The sequence below is a fragment of the Haemaphysalis longicornis genome, unplaced genomic scaffold (genome assembly GCF_048455015.1).
Source record: "Haemaphysalis longicornis isolate Haplotype H1 unplaced genomic scaffold, Haemaphysalis longicornis Haplotype H1 scaffold_1, whole genome shotgun sequence".
NCBI classification, from domain to species: domain Eukaryota; kingdom Metazoa; phylum Arthropoda; class Arachnida; order Ixodida; family Ixodidae; genus Haemaphysalis; species Haemaphysalis longicornis.
Window position 1 is genome coordinate 312,874,188 of NW_027526203.1, and position 27,478 is coordinate 312,901,665.

At 47.4% G+C, this 27,478-nt stretch overlaps 1 protein-coding gene across 4 annotated transcripts; it reads left to right on the forward strand.

Moving 5' to 3' along the window:
- The first annotated feature begins 15,756 nt into the window (after positions 1–15,756).
- Positions 15,757–21,581, forward strand: Cnep1r2 (CTD nuclear envelope phosphatase 1 regulatory subunit 2). 4 transcript variants are annotated; one of them, XM_077681922.1, is made up of 6 exons: positions 15,757–15,978; positions 16,082–16,177; positions 16,259–16,332; positions 18,918–19,027; positions 19,545–19,608; positions 20,639–21,581. In XM_077681922.1, the coding sequence occupies exons 1-6, from the start codon at positions 15,951–15,953 to the stop codon at positions 20,678–20,680; spliced, it is 414 nt and encodes a 137-aa protein (XP_077538048.1). In that variant the 5' UTR covers positions 15,757–15,950; the 3' UTR covers positions 20,681–21,581. The 4 variants fall into 4 exon arrangements, with proteins under 4 accessions (XP_077538048.1, XP_077538054.1, XP_077538062.1 ...); XM_077681928.1 differs by having other exon boundaries at positions 15,763–15,978; positions 19,554–19,608; XM_077681936.1 differs by having other exon boundaries at positions 15,765–15,978; positions 16,082–16,153.
- Positions 21,582–27,478: the final 5,897 nt, after the last annotated feature.

A 27,478-nucleotide genomic window follows, 5' to 3' on the forward strand; every position in this document is an offset into this window, starting at 1 on the left:
AGTGATTCGCCATAACGGCCTGTGGCACCGTTATCCGCTTACTGCTACTACCCATCACGCTCTTCGCCTCCCTGTCTCACTTCTCTCTTGATGAATTGAACGGAGGTTTGTCCAAAGCAGTTCAAATTTCCCGCCTTCGCAGTGCTCGCGCGCCCCCTGCCTGGAACGAACAGCGCGAGCGGTTCTCGCACGTGCCGGCACCTTACTGCGCAGTCCACAACGCGTTGTTTTTGGCGGTCCCATCTCCCCGCGAGGGGGACTCGAGTAAATGCGTCGCATAGGGGGTGGGTGCATGTATTGCGTTAACGTTTAGTGTTTGGGGAGTTGGTGGTAGTGAATGCGTTGTATCAGCAGCTTCTTGGCGTAGTTTGAATGAGTCAAGGATATAAGGCGCGTTCGTAGCCTCCCATCCTGTGTCGGCTTTGTGGCGCAGTGGGTAGAGCACCATGTACATTGCTTTCCGCCCGCAGGGTCGAGGGATCGAAACCAGGCGCCGGATAGTATTTTTTTTATGTAGTGTAGGGGGATGGGTGCGGACAACGACGGTGTGAACTACGACGGACGTCAACGCGGGTGACATCGTGAGTTACTGAAATGCTCTGCATTTAATTTTCGATACCCAGTCCCTCCTCCACCGGATGGAAAGCTTCTCTTTGGCCTTGGGCGACCAGCGCGGACTGATCGACCGGGCAAGACGAATTGCAGCAGCGAATGGGGCCCTGGACTAAGGGCACCACCCTCTAAGAGAATCTGACTTTATACGCTACTACTACTACTACTACTGCATCAGAATCAGAGTTCTCCGTAGCAGGCGTGCACCTCTTCTGCTCACGTGCCGTCCCATTCACCAGTCACGCGGCACGCATTCGGCATGGTTCTCCCTCTGGCAGGGTGTCAATCATACCCCGCCCCTGCTCTGGACACCCGAGTTAAATCCCACGAGAATCGGAAAGTGTTTTCGTTCATTTATTTTCCTTTTACAGCGGCAGCCATTCTGGCACGAGTACGCGTGTCGACGCCGACTACGGTCGCTGTCCGCGCCTAATGAGACATCGAAGGCTCTCGCATTAAAATATTTTATAACCTTCTGACGGTTCACATGTCACTTTTATGCGACATGCGATCCGCGTGTTTAACTTTGCAGAAATGAGCAACATGTGGAGAAAGGTGGAGGCTGAATGGAATGAATGCGAAAAGGGCATCAGTGGAATCAGTGGAAGGGTATACGCTTAAAAAACGGATATGGAAACCAGATGTATCTATGGAAAGCAGATGGAAGCCACCAGATTCCCGTGCTTTCAGCTTAAAAACCAATTAAAAATAGTTCATTTCGCGGGCTCTGCTATATTACAAATCTTACGAAGGCACGCGTTGTTCCAGAATGTCTTCGATTCCTGGCCGCGGTGGCCACTTTTCTGATGGAGTCGAAAAGCGAAATGAAATGAAACATGAAACATGAAACATGACACATGAAAAAATGAAACAAACTAATACGGCGCGCCCCATCGCCTGTGTAGCGTCGGCGCATTGAAACCTCATAATCAATCATCCACAATGTGTACCTCCGCGGTTATGACCGAGAGGTACGATGGAAGCGGAGGGGGATCGAACGCCTAGCCCCTGCCGCTTCTTTCCCGTTTTCGGGCGCGCATGCCAACACCTGCCGCTGCGCTTCTAAAAGGAATGGCGCAACCTAGCGCGGTTTTGTGACAACAGCCTAATTTCGATCCGATAACTGAACCTGCCTATACCGCTGCACACACAGGTGACCATCGCCTAGCGATGCCAATCTGCTCTTGTCGTCAGTCACGCGCCCTCGTTTAGGAGATCTTCCATCGCACCTGTGAAAGATCCTTCGGTTTTGTACGATAACAAACGATGCTTTGTGTGTAAAACGGGTGACACGGCAAAATCTTTCTGAGAAATGTCTTTTCGCAAGAAGCAATAAAAATTAAGAAAATCATGCAACGACAAAATCTCTGAAACAATTGAAACAACTCACGAGAGTTTTGAGGGAAATCTCACTCAGCCTCACGAATGATGGCGTACTTCTACCTGAATTCAAGCTGGGCACCAGAAACAACAAGGTGGAAATTTGATTTCAGTTTCACTGATCACATGTCCAGGACGTTAACCATCGCAGCTTCCAGGGGCGCAATGAAATGACGCAATAAACGTGTTTGCAGTTAATCTTGCGCATTTCCCCCCCGAACTAGCGATTGACCCCATGCAAGTCCAGTGTAGACCCCACAGAAACGAAGGAAGTCTTCGTTGAGCGTATTTGGTTTCTGCACTCTCTGCGCGCCACCTATCCTGGTAATGTTTCCGAGGAGCTCTGAGCCCCATACGAACTATATCGCGTGAGAGGATTATGGCCGATCTCAGGGTGAGGACTCGAGGAAGCTTACTCCCACTTCCCCTTCCCCCTTTCACCCAGTTTTGGGCGAAATAACGTTGTTATCATCATTGCAGTGACGTCAACATACCTACCCACATGTATGTCTTCACAACTCAACGCGAAGTGATGCTCGCGCATTCCGACGTCCTCCACTGTGCATGACTAGTTGCCTTCATTGCACTTTGAGCGCCCAGTTTCAAAAATGCCACTAAACCGTTGTAAAGATTGTGGGGATCCTGACGCCCAGGCCATTGCACGATCACTGGGTTTGTGCCATCACACGGCGCTTTTCCCCTCTCTCCTCCGAAATTCCGGCTCGTCTTGGCGCCTCTGTGTAGAGCCGAGCCGTCTCTCAAACTCTTGCGTGAGGTGAAGCCTGCAGAGACCGTTGCGGCGATAAAACACTGTCACGCAGCGGGCGCTCCGCCCTGGTAGCGGAGCTAACCTCACCTCATTGGTCCGTTTGAACGATGCCCGAACCCGACTCTCGCCGGGGACGGGAACGCGCGCCCTGCGCGGGGGCCCGTTCGGGGAGACGCTTCGAGGACGCCGAAGGCGTTGGCCGAAGGTATGTGACGCTTTCTTTACCAGCCGGCTGCAACTCTGTTGCGCCGGCGAAAGCCCACCAGCCCTTCCGGCTGCGGCCCGTGCCTAAGGCTGCTCCTGTCGCCCCTACGCTTGCATATAGTAAGGCCGTACCTACCACTCGACGATCACGCCGTGCAGTACGCGCCTGTGAGCGAATGGGCCCCGTCTCCCTCGCTGCTGCGAGCCGATCTGGCCAGCACGGCGATGCGCGCGCGCACAACGTGCGCGCACCCCGGAATTTGCCCTGACAGAAGAGCCCACTGGCTCTGCGCCAACGAAACGCGCGCACTTGCGCGTGGCGCCCCATCGCCCCTTTCACCTAACTGGAAGTACGTACCTGTACTGTAAATTATGTAATTGGGACTGTAAAATATGTGACTAGAACGTTGGTATAAAATAAACGTCTTCCCTCCGTACCCGGGGCATATTCCTTTGTCGCCCCCTTCTCCACCTGCCCAACCGAGGCGGTGTTAAGTTGGCGCGACGGCGTTTCAGTATCGTGAGCGTGCTCAACTAGCTCGAACCCACGGTGGTTCCTCGCAGTGTGCATGAATGCCTGCCTTGTGCAATGCTAGGGTTATGCATATTGCGAGGTAGAGAGAGACCACAAGATATTTCGCAACATTTTCTTAAGTCACTGAATGTCGACCTCAATGAGCACTGCCTCCTTTAGAAGGCAGGGCAGTCATCATCATTACTATCGTCCTCGTCGTCATCACGCCCGCCCATTTACGCTTCGAACGGCTGTGTTGGCTTCTCGACGACGTCCAGCCAGTCTAAGGGACGATGCGCTGAGGCCGGGGGCAGAGGCGACGCGAAGGCGCCCTGGGCATGGCGGGGACGAAGCGGAAGGACCGCTCCACGTCCCGCTCTGGAAGCCGCAGCGCTGTGCGCCAAAAAAGCAAAAGCGGTGCCGTCGCCAAGACCTCGAAAAAGAGTGCCAAGAGTACAGAGGCGCACGCGAGACGCAAGGCTGCTGCTGCGAGGCGGTCGCGCTCCGAGTCCTTGAGCGGCAGGCGCGGAAAAGGTTCGAAAAAGACGGCCCCCGAGGGACGCAAGAAAGCGAAGTCGAAGTCAAAGTCGCGCGACTCGTCGGCGCGACGGAAGCGCGCAGGGAAGTCAAAGGCTCCTGGGGACAAAGGTGGGGGACACCACAAGAATCGCAAAGCCGGGGGAAGCGGCCGCTCCGGCAGCCGTTCCAAAGCCAGCAAGCAGTCTGGGAAGACCACCGGCAACTCCCCGGAAAGCTATGACAGGGAGGCACCTGGGCCTTCGAAGCCTCACTGGTCGCACAGGAAGTCCGGCATGGCGACGCCACCGCCCAGCACAGAGAACGCCGGGTCTAAGAGACACCCCTGTTGCGGTCAGCGCTCAAAATAAAGGCAGCGCTTTACGAATGCGAGGTAAGAGAAAAATGCTGACAGCCTGGTACAGCTGTACCGCGTTTCTGCAGGTTTTTGCGCGCATTTTAATCCAAGTGCCAACCAATTTAATCCGGTCGCCTGTTCGCGTATTGTTACGCCAGCAGACTTGCCAGAGTATTGTTACGTGAGCAGACGATACTTCTGACGCGAGCAGACGATATTGCAATTTGGAAATACAAACAACCGATTTTTGTGGAGTGCATGTCCTCCAGCTCATTTAAAGTCAGCGTTTTATACATACTAGAATGGGCGCAAGGCAGAAATAATTTTAATTTTCCACTAAACTTTCTTTGGACTGAAAGGTGGCGACATGTAGTGTCTAAAGGGGCACTATAACCCTTATGTGTTTGTGTTCCATGGCCTCTGCGATCGCGGAGGCCGTGCGTGTTCAAACAATTCCGCCGATTTCAACGCATGATTCAAAAACCGCATGAAGGAGTAAGAAAAGTTGCACATTATTGTTTGTTGTTTTAGCCGGGGGCAAGTTTTTGAGCGCCTCTTTTAAGCTCGCATGCAGTTAAAAGCAAACTCTGGTTAAAAGTATGTTGCAGCACGGCTCACTGTCATGGTTGCCAGCATTCCTTTTGGCGGGACACTTATCTAGAAATTGCGATTTTAAAACTTCTAGAACGCTGTCAGCAAACTCGTTTCCGGTTAAGGTGTTTAAGCGATGCCCTTTTCATTTGGAATAAAGAAAATATACTCGACAAAGATCGGTTGTCTGTCCCTTTAATATATTTTATCAAGGAAACTATACTGAAGGCATTACGAAAGCAACTACAGAAGCTGCGCCTAATTTCGCACAAAACACGCCCAAAACACTCCTGAACAACCTTTTGACACCTGGATTAATTTTATTGGTGACCGGATTAAACAGGTTGACAGTTGGATTAAATTCGCTGGCACCTGGGTTAAATTAAATGGCGCTTGGATTATGTTACATGGCGCTTGGGTTAAATTGGCTGGAGCCTGGATTAAATTGTATGGCAATTGGATTAAATTCAGCGGCAAAACCTGTAGTATCGCTGCAAACGTGTGCAGAGCCACGGTTACTAACGTGGTGGAAAATATCGGAACTTGTGCCTGCAGTTCAGGCGCCACCGCTAGTCCCAGCGTCTGAGCAACTTCTCTCGCGTGTTTCTCCAATACCCGCTGTTCGAACATCTTTGTTTTCGCCAACAGCTGTTAATTTTAACGAAATACGAGGTGTTCAGCGTGGGCTGTTTGGCGGCAACAACAATGTGACATTGCTCACGTTGCAGTATGATCTATTCATGGCTTATGCCTGGCTTCAAGCAAAAAGTTTGCTCGTGTGTGTACATTTACGACGCATCGCCATCGTAATTCTAGTTCACTTTAACCGTACTAATAACCCACGCTCGCCGCTCACGTGGGTCGTAGAATGAGGACCGGTATTTTCTCCCTCCCGCTCCTCACTCGCGGCTGACCTCAACGCAGTTCCTCCATAAGGTGAGCAGCACATTTTGCGGCGCATGAGCAGCAGTATGGCGATTATTAAGCCTGAGAAAAATTACGCTAGTAGGGCGATTCGCGGGGGGGGGGGGGGAAGAGAGAGAGAGAGAGAGAGAGAGAGAGAGAGAGAGAGAGAGAGAGAGAGAGAGAGAGAGAGAGAGAGAGAGAGAGAGAGAGAGAGAGGGGGGGGGAGGGAGGGAGGGAGGGAGGGAGGGAGGGAGGGAGGGAGGGGGAGAACGGGAACAGGAGAGACAAGAAAGTAAAAAAATGGTTAAAATTGGTGAAAAAGAAACAAAAAGCCTTCGACGTACCTGACATAACCTTCAATGCTTTCTTAATTTAGTTTTTCTTCTGGGGCATGGCCACGGGGCACGGCAAGATTGATGATCTTCGCGGTAAGAGCAGGCATCAAGGGCTAAACTTGGTGCATCGTTCACGACTGAAAAGGAGTTATCGGTCGTCGGTCGTTATTTGGCGATAAGCAGTCAGTGGCCTCCTCTCTCTCCTCCCTCCCACATCGCGAAACGAAAAAATTCACTCTCCCCCCCGGCGCAATATACCTCGGCATTCACCGAGGTCATCTTGTCGTCTACGGGACACAGCGTGGAAAGCATAGTATCCAGATCACGCTGTTCACGCTCTGCTCATAATGACATTTCCCATACTTGTTATATATAAAAAAATGCACTTCTCTTTTTTGGTACAGAATCGAGTGGTGGGCTCTGCGACATGCAGGTACGGCGTTTGCGACAACGTTATCCCGGTTTCCGCAAGTTGGCGTGAGCAACGTACACGAGAGGCTGTTCACCTCGTGCACGCACGTGCTCGCCGGCAGCGGGAGCCTGGGCTATGCTTTCTGCCCGCATTTGGACAAATGGACTCTTGTGACTTTTCCCGTGCCCGACCTTCCGCTATACGGCACATCGAGATTCATGATCCAGTGTCCCGTTCTCCTCTAACCTGCTCCAACAAAAATTATTTTTAGCGGACCGGCTTAAAAGCATTCGCCTATTGTTGCTGTCTTGTTGCGCTTGTTTGACGGAGCATGTTCGGCCTGCAATTAGTTCGCTAAAGTTACGCAAACTGCCAATGGCATCACGTCGTCGAATCTGGCGGCCGTACTCGTGTGCCATGCCAATCAATAAAATATAGAGGAACTTCGCCACAAATGGAAAAGAGAGACGGCTTGGATGCGTCAACCACAGAGTATCTGGAGAAAGCAACATGTCCCTGATCAGCGTCGCCCAATACCCCGCAGCGGATATATTTACTGCAGAGTACGGGAAGGGATACCTGTGGTCGACCCCTCAGTGCTTGCGCTCAGTGATCGATTGATTGGCGTATTCGCCAGCATGCACCAAATTTATAAAGCGTTGTACTGATGGTGTCGGCTATTGTGGGGGTGCCTGTGTATCGCTTTGATATAGTGACAAGAGCAACTGTCGGGCATGCACCGGCTTAGGCCTAACGTTTCGCTTTCAGGTGTTACAGCGTCAACCGGTGTCCCTAGCTATATATATATAGACGTATAAGGAGTACTTGACGACGTTAGGCTATAAAGCGTGACATTAGCCCTAACATCATATGATTAGGTTTAACATTAGGTAACCTTCAAGTTGAAGCTTAAAAAGTGTCAGGCAACGCCATAGTTATTGTACGTCGAGCGGCGACTACCTCTTGATGTCAGCGCTCAGAGCATGGTGTTAGACCTTACGGCGGGCCCGTCGCATGCCCGCGTTATAGTGTACACACGTTGCCCCCTTCCTGTGCTGCGCATCAACGTGTGCGCAAGCCAGTTACAACCTGGAAAATACGGGAGAATTAAACCTGGCAACGTTTAACGCTACGACTCTGACGAGCGAGAGGAGCTTTCAGGCGTAAGATGGGATATTGCAGGATTAAGCGAGGTTAGACAACTGGGGGCATATATAATGCTACCGAGGGCATAAAAAAAGGACTGAGTTTTGGTCAGGTTTCATGTTCTACAAAGAGATAGCAGGGAGCGTGTGAGAATGTGTGTCATTAGGGAAACGGTCGCAGCAGTTAATGGTGGTAAAGCTAAACAAAAAGGTATAGACTGAATACACTAGGAGCGTGTGCGGCAACTTGCAGCTACGATGATGAGACTGTGGATTGTTCCTACGAAGATGTCGAGCAATGAATGCACGATACAGGATATTTTCGGGATACTTAAACGCGAAAGTAGGAGCGTATATAGAAAGTAGACGAACGTCTTGTGGGAAACTTTCGAATAGGTACAGTTGGAATAGCCAAGTGGATACATCGCTGGTTGGATTTTCTGAGAGTAAAAACCAGAAGATTATGAGTACGTTTTTCTGCAAACAGAAGACAGGACGTGAACAGGGTAAAGTGCAAACGAGGAAACAAAACGAAATCTATTAAGTGACAATCCATCTGGGTATTTCCCACGATGCTGAGTGCTGGGAAATACGAGCAAAGAGCACAGGAATAACAAAGGAGGAAAAACGCTTGATCTGAAAAGGAAAAGAGACAGAGTGCAAGTAAGGAAAAAAGCTCGCTGTCTTGGTGAAGATATATCGCAGACATACTGAAAGACAACCAAACAACGACAATCACAAATTTAGCAGTAGCTGTGAGATGAGGTGAACCTGTAGAAAAGAAAACGAAATACCTCATTACGAAATGCAGGGATGTGAAAAGGAGGAGCAAATCTAATTGGAGCATCTGTCGGAATCAACAGTACTGAGGTTCAGGGGCGTAGCCAAGGAGGGAGGGGGTTTCGGTGTCAGAACACCCCCCGAAATTTATACATGGAGAGAAATGACGTTTATTGTTCGGGAATCTGGCGAAGTCTCCCTCCCTCCCTCCACTCCGAAATATATTTCTGGCTACGCCACTGCTGCGGTTAGTGACATTCGTAGCTACAGCATGACGAAGACAGAAGAAACGCTAGAAAACGGAGGAAGCTTGAAAACTAAACAGCAGCTTGCTATTGTCAAAGGTAGAATATATGCACTCAGAGATGAAAGATGTAACATTACATGGACGAAACCCGCCGCGGTGGCTCAGTGGCTAAAAGCGTTGCGCTGTTGAGCACGTGGTCGCGGGTTCGATTCCCGGCCGCGGTGGACTGAGGGAGGCGAAAAGCGAAAACGCCCGCGTGTACGAGATTTCGGCGCACGGTAAAGATCTCCAGGTGGTCAAAATTAATCCGGAGCCCTCCACTGCGGCGCGCCTCATCGCCTGCGTTGCGTCGGCGCGTTAAGCTGGTCACGAAACTCCCCCGTAACTCAATGGGAGAGCTTCATATGCTGCGTTTGGCCGCCGCGCCGTGGCGCCACCCTCTCACTGAGGTCACTCCTCGGGCGGCGTTGCGCTGGCTCGAACGGCTGAGTCGCGACGAGTTGTGTTTGTTTGTGCGGGAAAAAAAATGTAACGTGCATATCGCGCTCTTTTGATGCGACTTAAGTAGTGCAACGACGATGCCGAACATGTGTTGCGTCCCGGGATGTCGTTCCTTGTACAACGATACCACAGAAAATGTTTCCTTGTTCTGTTGACCGAGCGACGGGCAGCTGTGTGATAAATGGAGGGGCGCCATTCCAAGGCAAGCAACGGGAGATTTCAGCTTCGATTATAAGTGTGCCGCAGTGTGGAAATGCACTGTGTGTGAGAATGGAAAAAGCAATGTACCCTTTTGAGAGCATCGTGGGCCTAGAATTGTACAAGGCTAACTTGAAGCCGGATTTTTGCCATATCAGTCAGTTTGTAGCGGTGCTTCATTACCTGTTTGCAAACTTGTATTACCTTGCGCTCAGGCTCGCGTGTAAAAAAAGCTTTGGGACGTCCTTGTGCTTTTAATTTTCATATTTTCGCGAATTATCCCTTAGGGTTCGTTTTGTTTGTTTTGTAATCGCGCGTGGCCGATTCCGGTTTCTTATCTGGCGTTTCAACCGGAGCGCCCGTTTTCTCTTTTTGTCGTACGTCCCGTCGGGCAATACAGTCAACCCCGGCTATAACGAACCCGGATAGAGCGAATTATGCTATATATCGAACAAAAATAATTCAGTTACGGAAATACATGGGAAACATATTCCTTATAACGAAGTTCACATCCGATATATCGAACTCTGGGCGCCTAGAATGGCCGCCAAAATGCATGATCTCGGAGCGGCGATTGAGATGTGGATTGGCCGCGACTGAGACATTGCGCCTCGCACGGAGCGACGTGACGCCCAATACTTTCCGGAACTGTTTCCGATGCGCGGGACTCGCGACGGAACTCGCCCAGTCAGTGAGTGCGGACCAAAACAGCAGCATCGGTGAACTGTGGGAAGAGCTCGCCAACGTTCCCGATGATGTCGCCAGTGAAATCCGTCCGACGCTTATAATGAAGCGCTTTCGGCAGTCGATGTGCTCCGCCAATGCTTCTTAGATTTTTGAGGAGACGGACTGGAACTGGTGCAAACAATGTTTCGCGTAGAGAATGCTATACTAGTTGAAGCCGCTAAAACGAAAGTGAAAACAAAAATCACCGTTTTTTTTTTTTTGCAACGTGGACAGTTAACGCGGAAAGTAGCTTTGATAATAAATGGGTTATTTTGGTCTGGTAATGGCTACTCTACTGTGTTCGTTTCTGCATACGCGGATGGCGGAGTTGGGGAGGGGGCGGTGGGCTCCCGCGAATTGCGAACTCGTAACGATAAGCTCGTTATAGTCGGGTTCGGCTATATCGAACTATTGGATATATCGAACTAATCGCGGTGCATATTGCAGTTCGCTATAAACGGGTTTGACTGTATTGTTTGATATGGAAAGGGTGCCACCTTGTCGGTAACTTGATTTTTTGTTTCTTCGACACTGTTCTAGATCCTGTTTCCATGGATCTGAAATTAATTTTCTTATCTGGCGTTTCAACCGGAGCGCCCGTTTCCTCTTTTTGTCGTACGTCCCGTCGGGCAATATTGTTTGATATGGAAAGGGTGCCACCTTGTCGCTAACTTGATTTTTGGTTTCTTCGACAATGTTCTCGATCCTATTTCCATGGATCTGAAATTAATAACGTTCCGAGAGTAATGCGTGCATAAAAAACGCCGCGCAACTTACTTTATCGACGTTCATCTGTTCAAGTCACACTGCGGACTGCTTCTTCGACGTTTGTGTTTCCTTCTAGTCTTTTGTAGTGCAGGAGATCCCTAGGTAACTGCGTTCAGAAAAGCTTTGCGTCGTTCTTGGCTACGTGGCAATATTCTGTTTCCTCCGTGTGCTGCACATCGCAGCGAGAAAAAACAAATTTTTGTGCGCTGGACCACGCTCTTTTGTCACCCTTCGTAACATTGAAATTTTTTCTTGCGTGTGATAAAATCAGTTTCATTGTTCTTTTTTTGCTTCCTGTTTTTGCAAGGATTGCAAAGCGTGGAAGCAGAAAGACACATGGTGCAACATATATCTCTTCGTGTTTTGATCCTTCGCGTTTCTGCAGCGTTTTTAGATATTCTCAAGTATGTACCCACTCATCGAAACGGCAGCACTATTGGGCTATCTCTTTTAGCGTTCTGTGCATTCCAGAGCAATCAACGGATTCATTAAGCGTACTTGGTTTCTTTCAGATTTTTTATTGTATTATCGATAGGCCCGCAGCAGTCCGTGACTACACAGCTACCGTGTGTGTAGTATTTACAACTTTTCTTTAAGAAAAGAAGCAATATAGATTTAAAAATCCGTAAACACGACGGCGCAGCGCTTGTGCCAGAACACACAGAAGCCGTTGCCGTTCGCGGCCGAAGTCTACGGTAACTTTCTTCGAAAAATAAAACCCCATTGAAGGCAGGTGATAAACACAATAACTGGACTATTCATCGTTAACTACTACGAAAAAAAAAACACTTAATCAGCCCGAGGTTTGCACGCCAAGAGCTGGCCAATACGCCGCACGCGCGGCGGCTGTATGACCTTCGTGCGGCGGTGGCGCCTCTAGTGGCGCGCGCGGTCCCTATATGAAGCGAGCGCCGAAGTTTCGTGACCAGTAAAGCATTGAAGGACTCTGGCCCTACTATCAATCAATTACATGGACGAGTTGAAAAAAGCAGCGGAAATATTTTACGCCGAGTCTGACTATGCACTAGCATAGTCAGACCAGGAGGCGGTACTGTAAAGCAAGGTAACTAAAAAGGTAGGAAAGTCGGGAAGAGGAAAAGCTGTGAAGGAGGCGACGGAATTAACAGTGGATCTACACAAATATATATATATATATATATATATATATATATATATATATATATATATATATATATATATATATATATATAGAGAGAGAGAGAGAGAGAGAGAGAGAGAGAGAGAGAGAGAGAGAGAGAGAGAGACGCTTTAATGAGCTCGAAAATTCATGTGTTATCCCAGCCGTCTTCGCCCAGGTCACCACAAGGGTCTCGCCCTCTAGTCCAGGGTTTCCCCAGGATACGAATCAAGAGAGGGGGGGGTGTCTCAATGGCTGGGGGGGGGGGGGCAGGGGAGGCGGGAGGCTGCATAAAGTATACAACCTGTTTCGTTTTACAGTGCACTAGTACAATAATAGACGTGTATTAACCGCTCATCCCCGTGACGTATGTTTTCTTTTTGTCTATATATACACCTTGGAGGCGGTGTTTTATATTTATTCTGAAAAAAAAACATCTAATTTTTCATAAATTCAGTTTTTACCGAAAAATTTCAGTACCCAGCTTCTTAATGTCTGACCATTTTTCAACGTATAAAGACATTTTCAAACTTGTCGCCACGGCCGATGAGGAGATATAACTTTTGAAACAATGTTTAGGAGTACACGAATTATGCAGCACTTATAAAGCGGACACGGATTGTTTTTTGACGCTCCCAATTTATTAAAACGCAAGGATTAGTTTCCGTAGCCCTTCGCATCGCCCAATTGCGAATTTTTAAATGTAGATTTCTAAAGAGCTTCTAAAAAACGGCCCCGAATAAATGAATAAAATAAATTATATGTGTGTTTACTACACACCGTTCAAGTCTAAGGTGGCCTCAGTTGAAATAATTTTGGGTGAGAGCTTGTGGATATATGCTTTGCTCGTACTTCGCGCGCTTTTTCTTGTTCTGAACCAGTGGTGTCTGGCGAATCAATAGAGTTTTAGCAGACCGTCCGTTCCTTCCGGTTACGTGTTGACCCGGACCCGTCTGGGCACTCGGGCATTCGTCACGGTAGGGGGATTAGTTCCGCTGGCCTGCCTTCGCCATGTCCGCGCCTCCTCGCCCTTCCTCGCCCTTCCGCGCACGCAGGCGCAGACGGGTCCCGGTCAACCCGGTAAGCGGGATTCACACGACGGAGAAACCCTCTCATGGAGGCGCACGGATATGTGACGTCAACAGCACGTGACCGGATTATCCAGCCTGGCGGTGCATCCACACGTGCGGAGCTACGCGGAGTGACTAGCAGACGACAGCGCCGAGGAACAGGTTCCATTCCCCGCCGAGGGCCACCGCCGTCGAGCGAAAACATGCGGAGGCATTTTCTTTCGCGGAGCCACCGCGGCTATCCCCACCGAGGGGCGGAGCCTAAACCCGGTCACGTGAGCGGGTCCCGCGGGCCAAAAAGGGAGGGTTTCTCCGTCGTGTGAATCCCGCTGTAGCAACGTACGTGACGGAACGGACGGACTGCTAAAACTCTCTAATATGTTATCAGATTTAGCAGTCTGTCTGTTCCGTCGTGTACGTAGTTACCGTGTTGACCGGGATCTGACTGCCCCTGCGCGCGCGGAAGGATGAGGAGGAAGTGCGAGGAGGCTCACCTCACCGTGACGTATGCGCGGACGTGGCGAAGGCCGGCCCGCGGAACTAATCCCCCTACCGCGACGAATTCACAACTGCCCAGACGGGTCCCGGTCAACACGGCAACTACGTACACAACGGAACAGACGGACTGCTAAAACTCTCTATTGTAGTTATTAGAGAGTTTTAGCAGTCCGTCCGTTCCGTCGCGTACGTAGCTAGCGTGTTGACCGTTACATTGACATAAAAAATTACATTGACATAAATACCCCAGAAAGTGGAGGGGAAAATCGCCCCGCCGGTAGCGTAGTGGTTATCGCACCAGACCGGTATTCTGGAGGTCGTGGGTTCGTATCCCACCTGGCGGGCATTTTCCCTCCACTTTCTTTCTTTCCAAATTCTTTGTCTGTTTCAATGACCTACCACATCCTCCCCTTTGCTTTCCGAGGTTTTCTTGCCTGCCAACCCTTATTTCTGTCTTATTACAACGAGCCCCTCATTTCCTATTCTGATTCGCTACATGCATAGCGAGGGCCTCTGTTCTGGCGTCTTGTTGCCGTAGAAAGCTTAAGAGGGTTCAACGCTGGTCGACCACTCTCGACATGTCGTAGACACTCGAGTCACGGCCCGGGGGTTAAAAAGAAGGTCCCCTTCACCCCGAGAAGTCGGAATGGCGCTGGCTACCATGCACCCTCAAGCACAGGAAAAAAAAATTACATTGACATAAATACCCCAGAAAATGGAGGGGAAAATCGCCCCGCCGGTAGCGTAGTGGTTATCGCACCAGACCGGTATTCTGGAGGTCGTGGGTTCGGATCCCACCTGGCGGGCATTTCCCTCCACTTTCTTTCTTTCCAAATTCTTTGTCTGTTTCAATGACCTACCACATCCTCCCCTTTGCTTTCCGAGGTTTTCTTGGCTGCCAACCCTTATTTCTCTCTCTCTGTCTCTCTCTCTCTCTCTCTCTCTCTCTCTATATATATATATATATATATATATATATATATATATATATATATATATATATATATATATATATATATATATATATATATATATATGTGTGTGTGTGTGTGTGTGTGTGTGTGTGTGTGTGTGCGTGCGTGTGGGGGGGGGTGTGTTGGAGGGTGCCTAGTTGTGGACAAAATTTGCATGCAGCAGTGTGCTGCGTGAGGGAAAATAAATGCTTCGGGCTGGGTGTACGTATACGTCCCTGCCTCTAACCGCCCCCACCCTACCCTCAGCAAAATAATTTTGCTGAGGGTAGGGTGGGGGCAGGGGAATGTTGGTCTGGTGGCCTGGTAATACTGGGTAAGGTCTTGATAGGTGAGAAGTGGTGTGGGGGCTGCAGTGATCTCCAGGGCTGGGTTGGTCAGTTCGCGAGCCTGTTGGTGGGTGAAGTTGTTGACCGTTACACATGGAGCGTGCAGGTGTCCGCACGATGTCAACTCGGTGAGTAGGATATTGTAGCGTTGAAGAACCGGCATTCACCAGGCGAAACGTCACTACATTTAAAACGTAGTATAGGAGACGGTAATTCCTCCCCCCCCCCTTTTTTTTTTGATACCGAATGAAAACCCTCTTTTCGCCTGGTTCAGCCCTTTGTTTTAAAACTACAACAGCGAATCATTCTATCAGAGGACAAACCTTATTTTTATTCTATTGCAAAAGAACAAAAAGATTGCTGTCCCCTGTGTATATTTAATCGATAAGAGCCCTATCACTTTAAGGCGGAATTTCAGCGAAATAAAGCCTGTGGTTCGCCCAAGAAACTAGTTTGTAGTGGCTTGTTTATTGTTGCAACACCTTGTGTTGCATATATTAGTTGTCGGCAAGTATTAACCACAGTGGGCATATTAATCAAACTGTGGGAGGGACCTTACTCTAGTTTTGCCATCAAATTAATTACTCCACGTATCGTGTCATATGCGTAAGTGAAAACGAAACCGTAACCAATGCTTCCAAATTCTCATCATATGAGCTTTGGAAACACAAAATTCCCAAATTTGTTTTAATTTTTGTAATTTACAAATGTTTTTAATACTGCATTGAGTAACTAGGGTTTTTTTTTGCTTTTCTGTTTATTCCTTGCCACTTCCATCGCTTCCGTCGTCAGCTCTTTATCTGCTCCCATCGTCCTCCCGTGCGCAAACGCGATGGCGGCTTAGCTGCAAATCGCATGTTGTTGCGTCTCCCTACTTCGTAGAGGGGCGGAGGACATGTGTGCTCGGTTTTATTCGGCTCATTTGATCCAAAATTATACCTCTATTTCAAAGCTCTGAGCATCACGCACCAACGGCAGCGAGATGTCACTCGAGCAAACAGCTTGTGAAGGTAAGCGGACGAACTTGCCGTTTGTAAACATGTTTCCGACGCTCTGATATATATCTTTAGGGTCAATTTGTTGTAATAGTGCTGGTCTGTGGATTTTACCTAGATCTCAAAGCCTTTGAGCGGCGGCTGACGGAGGTGATCGGATACCTGAACCCCCAAACGAAGCGTTGGAGAAGTAATTTCTCTCCACTTTCATCTCGTCCGTTTCACTGTATTTTTACAAGATTGGTTTCAGTTTATGCATTTCGCTGTATACATTTACATGTATTTTTCTCTTCAGTTATCCTTTTTATAAGTTCGATCTGCACAGCGATTGGGGCATGGCAGTGGTTGATGGACCCGGTCACATCACAGGTAAACTTCCGAGCTTCTGTCTGTTTACTCAGTTGTAGTCGCTGTGGTAATACAGGCGATTTCAAAGTTTGCTTGCGTTGTGCTTGTGGGCGACAACTTAGCGTGTTTCATCGAAGTCATTAAAAAAATGATTGCACTGGAACCAATGCGTTGGCGACGCCTATGCGAGCATCTGGCGGCACGTATACGCACTGAGACTTGTGCGTGCCCTCACGGTGAGCGCATTACTACCTAGTAAAGGTGTGCACGGGTCGGGCTCGGGCCGACAGGCTTGCGCCCGAAGCTTTGTGGGTCTGTTGAAGGCGAAAAACGAAACCGCTCGTCTGTCGATGATTCCAAGTTGCTCAACGACCTGCTCATGCTCGGGATCTCTGCGCTCCAAACTTGCTTTTGCTTGTTTGGATTTTACTTTTCAGTTTTTTTCCCGACACCACTGCACCGACTTGCGCGCTGCTTTTGATCCGGACATATCGAGCTAATCGTCTGCTATTCGTCGGCCATGCGCATTTGCTCGGTGTTACACCGTCATAATTACCGTCTTTTTCTTGGATTACTTCACTTAGTTTTCGCCAAACCCCCGGGGGGTAATGTGCAGACATGCTTTGGCTCGGTTGAGTGTTTCAACAAACTTAAGAAAAAGCTTGCTGCCTTGGCGAGTTGAATACTTGACGACATGGTTTAAGCGCTAAAAATAATGGACACAAGAAAGGTGACAGAGCCAGTGCTTGCCCTGTCGCCTTTCTTGTGTCCGCCTTTTTTTAGAGCTTAAACCATGTCAACTCTTTCAGTGAGTTCCTTTTTGTACCGTACTTTCAGGGAGCATTGATGCGTGCAATGGGTTATTGTTGCACACTGCTGGGTAAGATCAGCAGCCGCACGGCAAAGGGAGTTTTCTTTCAGAACAGTCATGCCGGTCTCATTCCGCAGGCAATGACAAGCATGATGTTCCGACATGCTGCTCGTTATTGGAACTGGTTTCCTTTTCATCTTGTCAAGCTGTCGCAAGAGTGCAGGAATTTATTTAGGCAAAGCGATGCACACCATACTTACCAGAGCTGCGGCTGGTCACTTTTGTCTTGTGGGCACCTCGCACTGGAGAGACCCTTCATTGTGTGGACAACGCTGCCTGTGTAATCCTTGCCTAACGCGTGAGCGAAAAATGGCCAAACAGCCACTCTCCTGTTGCTCTCTGCTACCCTTTCCCTCTCTGTAGCCTTCGTACGGGCTTTCATGTCCGCCAGCCAGCGCCGCTTCTCGAAAACTATGCAAAATAGTTGACAGTTTCTCTAGCGTTCCCCAGGCGGCGCTCTGACGCTTTCGAGGCAGCTGACAGACATACGCTGTAGAAGTGGGTGCAGTGTTCACGATTCGCGAGCATTGAGGAAGATGGGACGTCCGCCGGCGCGCGCCACATACCGGATGAGTGCCTGAACTAAGCGTCCCTACCGCTCCCATTGGAAAGCGGGCGACGCGTTAGGCAATGTTTATGCAGGCGGCGCTGGCATGGAGCATCCTCTTAATGCATAGGTTTCGCCGTCTACTCTGGCCAGGGGTAGTACTGAATGCCTAAGAGTGAAACTTGAAATTTGGGCTGGGCTATGGGTCTGTCACGCCAGGCCCAGCCTAGGTGGCCCATCGTAGCCTAACGTCGGGGCCAAGATTGGTGGCCTGCATCAGGCACAGGCCACGAAACTGCAGCCCGTGCGCACCTCTACATTTTAGTGCCCCAGCAGTGTGACTTCACATTTCACGCATGCTTGTGCGTACATATTTGTTGAGGCATGCTGTGACTGCCATTGCCCATCAACTCCACCAGAGCTTCAAGCATTGTGCTTTTGCTCTTTAGAAGGCTGGGCCATGTTTTCGGCCAATGGCTTCCAAAGCCGGGTGAACAATGTGGCTTTATGGTATTTCTGTTCCTGTTCATTTCTGACCCAGTCCCCAGTGCAGCCACCAGAGCTCAGTTGGCCACTTGTGAAAGGTCTGCTGTCGGGGCTGGGCAGAGATGGTCATAAATGTATTCTGCAATGCAAGTATCAAAGTGCGTACGCTAGAAGAATAAAATACAGATGCCAAGATATATTTGTCCTTGACGTATCAGGGCGTATGGATATGCTTTTGCCAATAAACAGAAAAGTAGGTGCGAGTACAGATACAGAAATGCCTTTTCGTTTAATTCTAAACAAGGTGATGTTCTGGACAGACATTTATTAATGCCGCAAACAACAGCCAATGTATTCAAAATCAATTAGGTCTCTCAGGCCGCCAATGCAAGTTGATTGCCTAAAAAATACGCACCCTTGCTGTATACATGAGATGGCTTTGCTAACAAAAAAGTTGTGCTAATGGCACGTGAGATGTGCCACTTAATCCTATTCAGTGGACATCTTTGATTTACCATTCATGGATAGCTAATGGGCACTCCTCAAACTGGAGGTGCCATTGCAGTGCATGCAAAAACAATAAACATGAATGTTGAATTGCATGCCAGACAGTCTGCGGCAAGTCCAGGACTAATAATCAAAGAGGCTCAGTTTCTATGAGTCGCTCGCACAGCATCTAACAGCTGTCCCGCATTTTTGCAGGCCACCTTTTTGCAATCGCTGATGAATCACATGTTCTTCACAATCAGCAGCATCATATTAGTGATCCTGTTTTTGATGGGCATCCACAAAAGAGTGATCACACCTTCGATGTATCCTTTTTGCCTATTTTGCTTGTATAGTCTGTGGAAATGTACATGTATAGCCCGCTGTACAATCACAAAGTGTAGATGGTTGTTCTGTCAAGTGTGGCAGCCAGAGAACAAGGATATGTCATGAGCTTTTCTATGCAATATGTTTCGTTGCACCAACAAAATTTGACTTCTCTCCAAAATGTTTGCATATTTGTGCTCAAACTTTGCATGTAAATTGCATTCTACAGCCTATTTACCCTGCTAGCAAGTCTGATAAGGATAGTGACGTCATTAATTTGCTGATAAAATACGCTATTTCTACATTAAGAAATTCCCAACTAACACTCTGTTTATCCAGGTAACAAGTAGTGCTGTCAAGCCTGGTTTAGAAAATGTGATGTGCGTATGCAGCTTGAGTGTAAACGAGAAAACAATTTAGGCTGAGAATTTGTAAATGTTTATAAGGACGTGCACCTGCAAATATTGGCACTTTGGTACCGGGGTTGTTTGTTTTGCATCCTTGACTGTTGTACGGAATTCGCAGCATTGTGTCACGGGTACGCAATGTCCTCTCAGACTTCAACATGTCATGTGATGATGTAAGTATTGCCTATCGTCATCCAAGTGGCCATCTTCAGTTCTGTTTTTAAAGAAGCCTATCAAAGCAAAACTGTTTGTTTACCTATAGCCCCTGTATGGATCTCCCGCATGCTTTCCCAGTGGGTGGGTACCCGAGCCGGGAAATGTCTGCGAACAGAATGCATCCAATTGTGTACAGAAACACCAGATGGGGAGAGAGGGTGCGATGCAGCAACCCCCAAGGCACAAAAGGAGGTGGAGAAAGTGTCCGTTAGAGCTGGGCAGAGGGTGCAGCGCAGCAGCAGTAACGTGGACATTTCTGGCTGGCAAGACGTAGTAACTTCGTGCATTCCTTTCAACTGCACCCTCGTCACTCGAGTTTCGTTTCGTAAATGTGGGCAACCCAGCGAAACTGAAACAGCTTTACTGCCACCACATCAATGGTTTGGCCCACCAATTCTTTTCTGTTATCACAGCTGCATAACGCGTTGTTTTTCGTTCTTGTTCTTCAGTACTACTGTGTATGGCATCATGTATGGCATCATCTAATGCCCGACACGCCAACTTCAATGTCGTAGAAGTGACAACAGGGATCACCTAAGAAATTTTCATAGCACAGCACCACTGACATCTTGCGCAGTTACTGACTTTCATTTCGGTGCTCTAAGATTCCACCATTTCCTGGGCCCTCTAATTTTCGCTTTCGCGCAGAATTGTTGCTTTTCAAAAGTATGGCTCACATTTGCAGTCTTTCAATGTGTAGTCAATGGTGCCTCATCGTTGGTGTTTAAATTGTGTGCATGCTCCCCGAGATGGTCGTTAATGCATGTAACAGTTTGGCCAATAGAGGACTTTGTGCCTATTTGCACTGGCGTTTTGTTTGTAATTTTTCTAATGTCGCGGCTCAGATATTTGCAAAATGTTTGCCATGTGCATTCTTTACTATTTCAATTGTTTGTTTTAATTTGCACCATAAGTGGAGGCCTGTTGTAATCAGCACAGTACAGTGTGAGAGGACACATTTATGTCTTCAAATGCTTTGTTCCTCAGGGTGGGAGGCTCATCCTGCGTCCAAGACCGACGACATCATGATGAAGGAGTGACTCTGTCCTCAATGGGGCAGATCTCAAGGCTGTGGTCATACTCAGGCCGTAAGACATTGCCTCGCGGTCCTCGTGAAGCTTAAATGCCAGCTGAAAGCCGACACAGTGCTTCAAACCTGGTACGAGGACATCCTGGTGGGCGACTTTCAAGGCCACAGCTGCAGTGCCGACAGCCAGTGTCTGATGGCAGGGGGGCGGACAGGGCAGTGGCTTGATCGTGCGTTGTGCCCTTACTTGGCGAAAAGGTTCTTAGCTGCAGTGAACGTGCTCACTTGCTGGACTGGTTTTATACCTGCAAGAATTCGCCACGTTTTTAACTTTAATTTCAGCTGAAAGCGGGCAGTCTGACTTGCATGCAAGGGGCCTGCTGAAAAGGGATATCTATTGCATGAAAATCTCATGGCAAGCACAAGCATTTTTAGCATCAGCAGCTTAGGAAAGGTCTTGCTCACTGCTTTTTATTGTTGCCTTTCTGAGCAAGTTGAAGCAGTTTTGTTAATGCAAAAATGAGGTCGTTTTTTCCAGTACAGGTTAGAAGGGACTCCTGATTTTATCTTCATTTTGCACAAGGCACGTGCAAATTTCAGTGCAGGGTAGAAAAGATAAGTGCTACGTATTGAAATGCCACGTTGCAAGGTTAGCAGAGAAGCAGCCGTTGTGATGCCTTCAATTGTGATGCCTGCAATTAGTAACTTGTGCTCTTCTCTTTCTTTTTGCTAAAAATGTGCAAATTTTGATGCTAAGCAGAAAAGTCAAGTTCTGGCTACTGAGAGGCCATGCTACTGAATTGACAGAGAAGTCTGTGTTTTGTTCCATTGTGAATGCCAAGCTCTGTTTTTTGTGTGTGCGTGCGTGCGTGCGTGCGTGCGTGTGTGTGTGTGTGTGTGTGTGTGTGTGTGTGTGTGTGTGTGTGTGTGTGTGTGTGTGTGTGTGTAAAAACTGCTGTCAGTACTAAAATTTTACTCTGCCCTGCAGCTGGCCTGCTGTAGGATAGTTGCAAGTAATTGTGCAGTGAGCTGAGGGTTTCTTTGTAGCTTACACTTGCAGTTTAAGGTTTAGTGGGTCATTTCTATGCTGCATTGCCATTTTGCATTCTTTGTGCAACTACTGGCCAATGAATTACCTAACTGTTGTGTAGGCGTCAATAAGAGAAGTATCATTGCTTGCAATGTCAATGTATAGCACCATTATGGTGTCATGAGAGCATAGTTGGCGACCAATTTTTCGGGCTGCCTGACAATATGGACTTTTTTACTGGAGCTATCCCGTAACATATCAGTGCTTTTTGGACTTCATGTGGCTAATTGCTTAAATGTGCGAACATTTTTACCGTCCCCATTAGGTTTACAAAAAATTGGCCGTTGGTGCTAATATTTAAAGAGTACTGATGTGATGAGGTAGGTGAGAAGGGGAAGATGGCCACCACCTGTGGAACCACAATAACCATATTTCTATGCATCGTGGTAAAGTTTGTCTGCTGGTCTAACAAGTATGGCTGTGTCATCTTAATTGCTCGGGGCAGTAGCAACTACCAGTTTTAGGGTTTTGGGGGTTCACAAACTACATGAAGCTGTGAATGTGTAGCTCGTTTACATCTTTAGTTTGTGAACATTACCAAATTGTACTTGCAACCTTGACTGTAAGCTTGTGGTTAGTAGACTGTTTGTGTAGTGCTCACCGGAGATTATTGCACATGAACCTGGCAGAATGATTTATTGTGCCACTGTTTTTTTAGTTAATACTAGAGGTGTGTGAACATGCAAAACTTTGAATACTTTGCAAATAGTGTTTGCTGTTTGATTCAATTTGCGGCGCAGGTTTGCCATTCGAGGTGTCCAAAGTTTTCGAATTTTGCGAGTAAATAGAGCAATACCGATAATAGAGTTGGCTCTGCCGCACTGCATGCAAACTTTCAAGCTTCACCGCACGGCCTATGCCTTTGGGTTAACTTTTTCGCACAATGTTGAAGCTGTACAGAAAAGCCAAATGTGTAAACCCTGTGTGAAACAAATGTATGCCAGCTCTGGTGTATGTTAGCTAAAGTGGAACACTACTTGTGTAAAATTATAAGCAGAAAGAAGTGTGTGTAGTGGCTTGAGAGATGATTCAGGAGTTGACTTGTTGGAAATTCTTGCAGTAAGGTTGTACCAGCCAGTAGCATGCCTAGCCTCTTTGCAGTAGCTAACTGGCCAGTCAAGTATACTTCCTGTATTCACAGCATGTTGAGGAACCTGCATTTCTTTATGGCAGTGTATGGCAAATTTTTGTTCTACTGCTTTGCTGTCTTGTCTTAATCTTTGTTTTTTAATTTTTTGTACCATTTTCTGTCAAACACCAGTACATGAACACTCAGGTGTGCTAATTCTGACTGTCTAAGATTTTTCTTTTTTGTAGCTATTTTTTTAGAAGCACACTAAAACATAGATGTTTGATTCAAAAATATTAGATTCAATTTGCAATCAGTTTGTACTATTCGCATTCGATTCACAGTCCAAAATTTGATATTCGCACACTTTTAGTTGATAAAATATCCTGAAAGGCAGTTGTAGAAGCCTAGTTGTTATTGCTATTGCACTGTTCAATTATGTTCTGCTGGCAGGTTCTTCATTATTTTAGGACTATACACTCGCACAAAGCATTTTTGCTATTGTAGGGCTATAAGTATTACTATGGGCTCAGTAGAGCTTGTAACCTTGTTTTTGAGTTGTGTAAAGGTCAAAGTATGTGTTTCCGTACTGTTCCAGGTTCTGTGTACTTGTTGTTTTTAGTTATGAAATGCACAAAGCCGCATTGTTGAATCGTAGAATGCACAAGTCTTTTGGCGCAGAAATAAATGTTGGCGTGTCAATAAATTAGGCCAAGGGCAAAAGAAACATTTGACTTCTTTTTATGATGGCACATACTCCACAGGACACACAGAAAAGTGTCTGTAATAAAAACGCCATTTCCTCATTTTCATGCGTGTCGCAAGTACCACTTGCTGTTGAATGATGTTATAACTATTGAGCCTGCTTATAATAATGACACTTTTAATGAACTGACACTTTTTATGAGCAAAGGTTAAATGACTGTCACAGCAGCATGCATGCGTGAAAATGCACTTATATAAATTTCAAGGTTTAAACTAATGCCATGGGACCGTTGGGTTTGTTTTAAGCACAGCCGGCTTCATAGATAGTGACCTGCCTGTGCAGCCAGCACCACTGGGAACCAGTGCACCAAAAAATTGCTAGGTGGGGATGGCGTGCGTCGTCAGGTAGTGTTCAGTTCAAGTGCGATCTGCGACTACTGGCTGAAAACTCGAGAGGGGGGGTCTTGATGATCAATACCAGCCATTACCATCTGGTACCTATGGTAGCAATCAGTACATAGAATGTAGTAGTCAGTCCAGATCCGGCTCCTAGCAATACAAACACCAACATACACAAATCAACTTCACTGATATCATATAGTCTGTTTGGCTATCATATTTTGTTTTTGAGAATTTCGGTTAACTCATACTTTCAGAACTGTCATTGATTTTGGAGGAGCTTTCTTTTTCTCATGAAGGTCTTTGTCCACGTGCAAGCCTTGACAGCAAGGGCATCGTGTATTAGGGTACAAGCATTTTCGAATGGACCTTTTGTGTCTGGCACCATCATCATCTTTGCATTAAAAAAAAGTTACCCCCCCCCCCCACACTCCATTGAAAGGAGGTGCAAACACATCAGACACACAAACTTGTCCAACGGCTGCAGCTCCTTCACCAGAATAGGAGCCACCTTTGTAGCAGCTCCTTTGAGGTGGCCATCAAGCAGCGGTGGAGTTGTGGGTGTACGGGCGATGGAAAGTTTTTTGCAGTTATGGTGGTGAAGTACAAAGCCAGGAACATTCATGAATATGTCCACCAAAACATGCTCCCAAAAACTAGCTGAAACGAATGATTGGGATAGTTATTTTATTATTAAAATTCAAAAGGATAACCAGTGCAAAATGACTAAACACAAGAAGGGTACAAATAGACACAGTGTTGACTCTCAACTAAATTTTCAACTGAAGGTAGTGTCTTTTTAAAGACGATAGTCTTTCTTGGGCTACTTAAACCCAGAAATTTTGGTCTTTCTGTCTGTCTGTCTGTCTGACTCGATTCAGCCACCCGGCAAAAGTGGAACGTAGTCTGCGCAATAGTCTTATATACTCGCAGCCAAATCTGAAGTCCAGTTTATATGTTCATACTTGTCAACATTGTTGAACAGGAACAAGACATTACACGAATATAAGGCAAAAAATTAATACACAAGGGACATTTACAGTGTGCCTTTATAAAAAAAATTCATAGATGCTTGATTTTTGCGAAATAAATACTTCATCAACTGCAGAAAAAAAATTCACTCCGCCGTCGCCTGCTGTCGCCCGCGCCACTATAGCTTCTGGCGGCATTTTAAGAAATCAAGCGGGAACAGTTACGGAAGGTTCCACTAGATAGGTTCCACGTTCTGTTTGGAGCGCACGTGGAGTAGCCTGTAGGGAAACGCGGTTCTTTAAACGTTGAAGTAGGGTGCCTCGATTCACGCGCGCCTCCGCCGTACGGCAACGCTGGCATCGAGGCACCCGGCATGGAGCAGTGGAACGCGGTAAATTTAAAGTGACTTGAGCAAACCTTTAGTGTGTTTACCTTGGGAGAAGCGCGATGCAAGAAGAACAGCATGAGAGGTGAGCGGGAATGTGAAAGGAGGCCTTTACTTGGCAAATGTTGACAAAGACTATCGTCTTTTGTCGACATTTGCAACGAAAGGAGCAGATACGCAGCCAATTTTTTAAAGCATGCATCTAGCAAAAAGAAAACAAAAGAAAATGGCAGCTACGGATGATTACAAACAATGTGTACAACAGCACGTGCAAGGGTAGCCAGTCGCGGATAAAACATTTTCAAACACGGGAGCATGGCACACGAAGTAGTCTAACAACTACAATCGAATAGCACTTATTGCTACACAATTGTAGTTGGATGTTATCCTAAGGGGGGACATGTGGACATTTATTTGGGGACCAAGGGAGAATGAGTATTCCCCAGCACGGCAACATTCGTCCGTGACGTGTTTTCTTACAGCGAGCCAAAAGTGCTTTTTTAAATTGATCAACATCAGTTTAACAAGTATTCAAATCAAATCTAAGGTCGGCTTTATTAACACACTTCAGCTGCACTTGTGCACTGGTAGAAAGCTTTGTCCTGGCTTCGACCATCTGGGGATCTTTATTCTATGCCAAGCACCATAAACTTACGTTTGCATTCTGCCTGCCTTAGCAATAAAGCTGGAATTGAGTTCTGTGACGTTATGTGCAGCAAAAGTGCCACAAAGATTGAAAGGAAATGCTACACTTACAGAAGCATGGCCGAGTGTGTCATAAATGAGCTATTGCTTCAAGGAAAATGCCCTTCACGTTGATATGTTTCTTTACAAGTGCCTGGAATCTTGCCATATTTGACAGTGCATCATCACTGTTATTGTAATTGACGTCGGAAATTTGCTGGGAAGCCGAATTTAGCCCTAATTTCTCACAGTCATAGTCAACACCTGGATAATCAGCAGCCAAAATGATCGCCATCTTTGGAAATGAAATCTTTAAAGATGCAGTGATTGGCCATGAAGCTAAATGAAAGTGATCCCAATTGTCAACGCTGTCCTTGTCCAGGCATGGGTAGTTGGGAGCCAAACCACACATCGTCATGGCCTTCGTTTTAATGGGCTGGCCAAAGAGTGCCAATGTTTCCACGAGAGGCTGCTGCACAGAGCCACCTCTGAACTTAACTTGAAAGCAAGCAACAAGAATGCCATAACACCACACCGCATACCTGAAAAGGCCAAAGTTCATAATTTCGGTGCCAGTAGCAGACAGAAGAAAGCAGAAGCAGGGAGACATCGGAAGTCAAGTCAAATTAAAGAGGGGGAAGCCATGAAGCCGTTCTAGAAGCATTTGTGCGACAACTGCTTTACCTACAGCTGCTTGACATCACCTGGTTTCCTTCACACAGACATTGCACTGCCAAGACTAAAAGACAACTGCACCAGATTAATACCTGTATGCACACATGGCACATACCGAGGCTAGGGACTAACACAACGGATACAATTGGTAAACCATGCGATAAGAATGCATACCTATTTGCTTCTCTGCTTGCTCATTTTCATAGTTTATGCGCTAGACTTTTTTTAACAGCGGAGCTGTTGAAGCTTTTAGTTCCGCTGTGGAGCGTTACCGGAAAACTTGGCCCAGCTGTGTGCCGCCTCGTGTTGCCTAGCAACCACCCTCAGCAACCATGTGAGAGAGCACCGAGCCACGCAACCTCCTCACACCCCACACATGTAGGGTGGAGTCCGCAGCATGTGCACGCTCCGCTGTTCTCTTTCCAAGCTATAGATGGCAAGTGTGAAGGCGGAGCTTGGCTGTGATGTTACAGGCAAGTAAAAGCTCGGAACAGCCGGTGTGGCGACAGACCTCTCGCCTCCGCTCCGTGCGTGCGTGGTGCTGCCATAAGGAAACTGAAGAAAGTACGAGCGCCCAAAGCAGCAGCAGCTTACCAGGAAGAGCGCCCTATTGCCAAGCAAGAAGCAATGCGTCGCCACCAAGCTGATCCGGCGAAACGTCAGCGAGTTGCAGAAGATCTGGAGTTACGAGCTCGCGTACATTGTACATACTGTAATGGCCTGGTGTTCATAGCTCTTTTGGGGGCTAACGACGACACCACGCAGAAAACTTGGCCGAGTCTCCAAGCATAACCATGCATAAACTTAGCCGAACCAAGAAT